Source organism: Filicampus tigris, chromosome 4 (assembly GCF_054856515.1).
Source record: "Filicampus tigris isolate MCC_2025a chromosome 4, RoL_Ftig_1.0, whole genome shotgun sequence".
Lineage (NCBI taxonomy): Eukaryota > Metazoa > Chordata > Actinopteri > Syngnathiformes > Syngnathidae > Filicampus > Filicampus tigris.
In genome coordinates, this window is record NC_141220.1 from 26,840,813 (window position 1) to 26,847,470 (window position 6,658).

Here is a 6,658-nt window from a genome sequence, read left to right on the forward strand (position 1 = left end):
GACGACGCGAAACTCCAAGGCGCACGCTACCCTCTTGATAAATAGAAACATACTGTACATGTAGACACATGACTAACGAATGGCGGCGGCGTCCGTCCTCTGAAGCGGCCTACCTCACGGGGTGAGTGCAAATCAACATCGTCAATGTCGGTGTGAGGCAACGGTTCGGAAAAGACGCTTCCATCCGAGCGAGCGCCGGCGGCGTCAACTTCGCCCGAAGGAACAGCGGCCATCTTATTTTGGTTGAGTTCGCCCGAGGACTGGTCTGCGCGAGGATGGGTCCCCCCGTCTTCCGGAGACGTACGACCGCCATCAGCGGGGAACTCGACGGACGCCTTTGAGCAATTCTCTTCTTCGGCCATCTTCTCTGACCAATTTCCAGCTTTGGAACGTAGCGGAGTCGCTGCGGTGGAAGGATTGCGGAGAGCCACAAAATCCTTCCCCTCTTCTGACAGCTCGCGTTGGCCGTGCGAGCGTTTGGATGATTGGACTCGTCTTTTGAGAGTGTTTTCATTACGGACTTTTTCACCGGATGCCAGAGAGGCTTCAACCAACTGCTCGTCTGATGTCACGTTTGCATTTCTCCCAGCGAGCGGCGCCCCGTCGTTTTCGGATGGCGAATCCCAATCAGATTCTCTGTTGTTGGACCGAGGAGAGTACGGTGGAGAAATTTCGTCGAGGGGTATTTGTTCATCATTCGGCCGTGAGCTGGTCCCTCGCGGCGATGCGGCCCTGCCACCGTTTGGACAGGTGGTCTCGTTAGTGACGTCATCCTTTTCCTCGCAGCCCTCATTGTCTGTTTCCCGCAAGGAGGAGCCCCGTGAGGATCTGCGTTTTTCATTTTTGGAAACGCCATCTTCGGCGTCCGCGTCGCCATTTTTGCCTCCGGCCGGCCTATTTGTCCGACTTGCTCGGGGGTCGTCTTCGAGGCTCGTTTTTCCGTCGCCGCCCTTAGCCCGGTTTGCCGCTTGCGCGCCGAGACTGGAAATGTCTGTTTGACCCGGTGGCAACATCAATTCGTCATCCTCGTCGGAATAATTGGATTCCACTCTAACGGCTGATACGACCAAATCCTGGTCCGCGTCCAACGACCGCAGCATCTCCGAATGCGGCGTTCCAGATGCTTGTGGAGAATTATCCGGAGTCGCACCGGCGCTGCTGGGCAGGCCTTCACAACCGCGTTTGTTTTCAGCTTTTCCACTATCAAGATCGACTTCCACGGGGGGGGGCTTTTGCGCGCCGTCTGAAGAAGAAGCGGTAGACTGAACAGAGGCCAAACAAGAGTCATCTTCACTCTCCTCCTCTTCTTCTATCTCTTCACTTTCCTCATTATCTTCATCCTCCTCTTCTTCTTCTTCCTCTTCCTCCTCCTCCTCCTCTTCCTCCTCCTCCTCCTCTTCCTCAGAGCCATCGCCTTCGGAGCTCCGGGCTTGAGATTCCGAACTTGACCGACTTCCCGACAGCTGCTCTATCGTACCACGGTTTCCCTCAACAGGTTCCGACAGACGCTTGGCTTGTTGAAATATTTAAAAGGGGGGCGGGAAAAAAAAAGGAGAGGAACGACATCAAAGGAAAGCGGCAGAAGAATAAACAGAAACATGTACCTTTGAGTGGATTACGAGAGGGGTAGAGGTCATCTGGGAGGCTTTGGGAAGGAAAGGAGCAGGTGAGGGTTCTACTGGGGGCTCGGCGGGTTTACTGGACACAAGTCTCGCGGCACTATTGTCACTGTCAGACTCTGAAGCGCTCATGGATTTGTCAAGCACTGCAAAGGCTATGAACGTCATGGATACAATTACCATCCACGCCGATTCAACTATTGGAGGGAGGATTGCGCAGAAAATGAGTTGTCAAGTACCTTTTCCTCTTTTAGATTCAAGCATTTTCCTAAGGTTCATTTTGGGTGGAGTCTGAAAAGAAAAAAAAGGGGAAAGGTTGCTTAAAGAATAGAGATAGACCGATGTTTTTTTTTTTTTGTTTTTTTTGTCAGGGCCGATACCGATTTGAAGTAGTCAAGGAAGCAGATAACCGGAGCCGATATTCATTTACAGGAAAAAGGAAAATATTGGTGTCAAAATAAATAAATAAATAAATAAAATAAACCTCTTAACTTTGCTGAAACGTCTTTATGTCATCGTTTACCATTATTATTCATGTTTGCCAATATACATCTTTGGTTTAAAATTCTCACAAAAAGGGAACATCCTCACGTCTTCAAAAGTGAAATGAAAACTTAAACAATAGCTCCATATAGTTTTCTACCGCAAATAAAGTCCTCCAAAATGTCCAAACGACACAAATGTGAAAATTTCACTGATCTTAGTTTTGATTTCAAACACAAAACAAAAACAAAAAGTGCAGAGTGTTCCCAATTTGAAGATACCAGTCTTTTTTAAGTGATTTCATATCGGCCATTAGATACTTAAAAAAAGACCGATGCCGATATTTGTCAAATACACTGAATATCTGAACCGATAATCGGTCGATCCCTATTAAAGAAGTAAACAGGACGTTACATGCAAATAAACGCTGTTAAAAACATAAGTGATTACATTCCACAATAAAGTTGATATTGACTTGACCAACCTTTTCAACAGTAAGTGACTCACAGTCATCCTCAGACGAAGCCCATTCATCAGTGCCGCCTTTGTTTGACATCCTAAAATCATCGAAAAGAAGAGTTGGAAGCTGGACGCTCACCAACGCGCTTCGATTTCACACAGTGAAAAGAAATATAAGCTTACCGGCTTAGTGACTCTGCTTGTGAATTATCCTCAAAATCTGAAAGAAAAAAAATGCAGGGAACTTTTAAAAATTTTAAGACCGATGGAAACTCATTTTATAAGCGAACAAACTCTAGTACAGTTTAGTCTAGTAAACCATTTCATGAACACTGCCATCATTGCCCTTTTTGATCTTGCGTGAATTATTCACCCTCTTTGTCGGTGGCCGGCCCTCCCACAGAGAAGCCGGTTTCAAGGGCCCGGGATGCGTCGGCCAACTCTGATTTCGACTTCTTTTTACTTGGACCTGGGTGAGACAGAGCGGCTGCCTGGTTCCTTTGAGCGCCGTGCTCAGTTATGAGGATGGCGCAGCTGCAACAGAGTCAAGACACTGACAATGACACCGAGCTATAAGATTTTTTTGGGTTTTTTTAATAGGCAGATGCTTTCTTAGAGAATAAATCGATTGTCCTCTCAGTTTAGGTCAGTCCTTGACGGGTGCAAATAGAAACTTACGGATGATGGCCTTCGATCACTGCGTAATCCTCAGCCGAGTGCCCTTTGTTATCCTTCAGGGAAATATCGGCATGAAACTGCAAGAGCAGTCGCAGCATGCTGATGTGTCCGTTGCCGGCAGCTACCATTAATGACGACCTGGAGGTTTGTTTCGGGACCGAGCGCCGTTAAGAAATATTTAAATACTGCACACACACACACACACGAGTGTGTCATTGTTTGGCACTGACCTTCGATCTCTGTCCAAAATATTGACATCGGCACCATTGTTCAACAGAATCTCAGCCACTTCTATGTGGTCCTCTTGGACTGCCACGGACAGGGGTGAAAGGCCCTCCTAAAAATGAGATTACGACGTAAAATACAATTCCAAAAAAATCTTTATGTCGATAGATTCTCAGTCGTACAGGTCATCGGCACAGGTTGAATCAAGGCAACTGGACTCTTCTTGTTTGTGGGATTTTTTTTTTTTTTTTTAAATATTCAAATATGATGAGGGATACCGTGCTATTAGGCTAACCATATAAGGGAGAACATCTGTGAAGGAACATGATATTTAACGTTGGAAGTTGGATGGATGGAAAGTAGGCCAAAAAAGCAGATCGAAAATAAAATTGTGTCCTGGATATGAGAATTTGAGGATTTACATTTCAAAATAACAACAGTGGGTCGGGTATTGCATTACAAAACAATACCAGTCGGAAACTATGTGGCACTGAATGCATCACTTAGAAAAAAAAAAAAGAAAGCTGGATAACGTAGTCTACTGTATTTACTTCTCAGAATGTTGGCCACAATAAGGAGACAAAGCCTTTATCCAAAAGACTTAATAATGAAAGTCACCTTATTCTGGGCGTTGACGTCAGCGTCGTGATCCACGAGGGTGCCAACAGTGGAGATTGACGGGATGCTTGAGGCCAAATGTAAAGCTGCGTTTCCCTCTGTGTCCACCAAGTTGGGATCAGCGTGGTTTTCCAACAGAATATTAGCACATATATCATACTGGCCTTGTACTGCCTGATCAAAAACGAGGGAGATTTGACATGATCATGAAAATCGTCGACGCTCATCAACATGTCAACTTATCCGAGAGTCTTCTCTCCAGGCTTACCTTCATTAAGGCCGACCTGTGTTGATTGTCACATAAATTGAGCTTGGCTTTTTTCTCCACAAGAAATCTCACCACCTCAGCATTTCCACAGGCACAAGCGAGGTGAAGGGCTGTTCTGTAAGAGAAATGAGAATAGTCATTATATGGATTTATAGGCAATGCCATTTAGTACTGATGCGGTTTATGTTAAAATAGGACCACGGAGAACTGGAGCCCTTCTGCCTCTCAGTAATGTCAAATTAGTGGAGGTAATTTACTTTAGAAATGAAAAGAAAGCATTTTATGTGAACTTTAATACCCCGATTTAGTCACATTTAAGCACAGAAGACATCGGTTTATTACAACAGGGAGCCCTAAATCTGTTGTGTGTCTAATTCTGTGTTTTTCTAACCTTTGAGTCAAGGCACATTTTTACAGAAAAAGCAAAAAGTATAATCCATCGCGACCGTTTTGAGTGCTCTTCCCCTACCATCTCAGACAATTCAGGAAAAGAGTGACAAAGCAGAATTATCTAATTGGAGAGGAGAAGGTTTGAGGGAAACAAACTAGTTGTCGAAATTAATAAATGTTTCGACTGTGTTTATGTGCGTAACCGACAACAAGAAGAGCCAGACGCTCTTGCCTGTTGCAGTAGCTCTGCTGTCGGTGTCAGCAGAGGAGGATGCAGTACAAATGTGAAATTAAGTGGAAAGTGGCACCAGATATGCATTTTAGGAAATAGAAAGGTAATTATATTAAATGTTGATTAACGTCCCTATTAACTACATTCAAGGTTTTGAGATGGTTCACTTGTTGCATGATGATAATAATCATCATCAAGAAGGATTGTAAGGAATTCAGGAACATTTGCTCAAATTCACACTTTTTACTTGATACTCAACGTGAATATTCTGAGGTTGAGTTGAACGAGAACAAAGTGTATCCTTCGCTGACCTGTTGTGCTTGTCGAGCTGATTGACATCACTGCTCTTGACGAGATGCTCCAGCTTGGCCACATCTCCCCGCCAGGCAGCCTTGTGAAACTTGCCCAGGTCCTTCTCTTTCACCTCGTAACCAACACACGGCGCGTTGGCCCGCTCGGCCGCGCGGGACGGCGACTGTTTCTTCTTGGAGAAGCTGAATAATTTCTTCATGCTGAAGGCTTCGCCGCCACTGTCTAGTCTGTCTGCGACTTAAATCGGAGCGAGGGGATCATCACCAGCGCCTCTCACGCCGGGTAAATAACTAAGACGTCCAAAGCGGATTAGCCACGGAAAATGTCGTCGGAGTACGACATTGTTTAACGCGACTATCCGAGAAACGGTCTCGTCAAGTCATTTTCTTCAACTTGACCGCTCACGGAGCGTCATAATTGTTTCTATTTGAATGGAACTCTCCACCCAGCCAAGGAGACTGCCCGCCACAAGTAGCGCCTCAGCGCTGGAGACGTTCGTGCGCATGCGCAGGGTCCCTGTTTCTTCTTCTATCCTCGATTTATTGAGAAACGTTATCCAGCATTTTGGTACTATAGCGCTACCCTCAGTTCCGGAATGAAGTACTTCATTTTTTTTAATGACGCATTTATTTATTTGTTTGATTATGTATTTGTTCATTTAATTTTGTGTTACTTAACCCTCCATATCATACAGTAGATGGCTTATTGTATTACAGTCCAGCAGTGTTTCCATACCTTTTTTGAGTAAGGCACATATGTTACATTAGAAAAAAAAACACACACAAAGTACGCCACTAAACAAAAATGTCACAAAAAAGTGGGACTTAGGTAATTTACTTGTTCAACAATATGTTGTCTATTTTGCTACGGCACATTGGTTGGGAATCAGTGCAGTACGGTACTCTTCCAAATACATGGAAAAGACATATAAAATCATGTGATGTTCATAAATAATATAAAAACATGTAATGAAAAAATACATATTCCACACGATAAGCACAAATATATGCGCTATACAAATAAAATTGTATTGCATTAAATTTGAAACATACAGTTTGGAGCTTCATTGACTGAGGACTGTTTTTATGTAATTAGTTTTAAGCGTCTCTAGTCTGCTTTATATGTCCGATACTTTATGTACAGCATTTTTTATGCAGCTGTGGTTGTTTTTAAAGTGCTCTATAAATAAATAAAGTTGAGTTGAGGATGTGGCCCGTGGTCTGCTCGAATTCCTGTGAATGAAGTGCATTCTGCTGTATGTGTGATATCCTCAGCTAAAAGGCTACATTCTCTGAGGCCATAATGACTGTATTGGATCGTAAAACTGCACTGAGGCTTTGTAATCAAGGAATAAATGAATGGCAGGCCTAGCCC

General features: G+C 44.2%; 1 protein-coding gene across 16 annotated transcripts in view; it reads right to left on the reverse strand.

Annotated features, from left to right (window-relative positions):
- The window catches only part of LOC147149181 (alanine and arginine rich domain containing protein), a 29,236-nt gene extending 22,886 nt beyond the window's left edge, over positions 1–6,350 (reverse strand). For 5 of the 16 annotated variants that reach the window (XM_086028005.1, XM_086028001.1, XM_086028002.1 and 2 more), the window contains exons 1-10: positions 5,284–6,350; positions 4,351–4,465; positions 4,083–4,256; positions 3,470–3,576; positions 3,240–3,377; positions 2,935–3,095; positions 2,745–2,781; positions 2,587–2,659; positions 1,859–1,910; positions 114–1,513 (exon numbers count right to left, since the gene is read on the reverse strand). In XM_086028005.1, the coding sequence (XP_085884131.1) occupies positions 114–1,513; positions 1,859–1,910; positions 2,587–2,659; positions 2,745–2,781; positions 2,935–3,095; positions 3,240–3,377; positions 3,470–3,576; positions 4,083–4,256; positions 4,351–4,465; positions 5,284–5,483 (2,457 nt within the window). In that variant the 5' untranslated portion in view covers positions 5,484–6,350. Of the gene's footprint in view, positions 1–113; positions 1,514–1,604; positions 1,775–1,858; positions 1,911–2,586; positions 2,660–2,744; positions 2,782–2,934; positions 3,096–3,239; positions 3,378–3,469; positions 3,577–4,082; positions 4,257–4,350; positions 4,466–5,283 lie in introns of all 16 variants that reach the window. The other 11 variants (XM_086028008.1, XM_086028006.1, XM_086028014.1 and 8 more) reach the window with 7 other exon arrangements.
- Between the last annotated feature and the right edge of the window lie 308 nt (positions 6,351–6,658).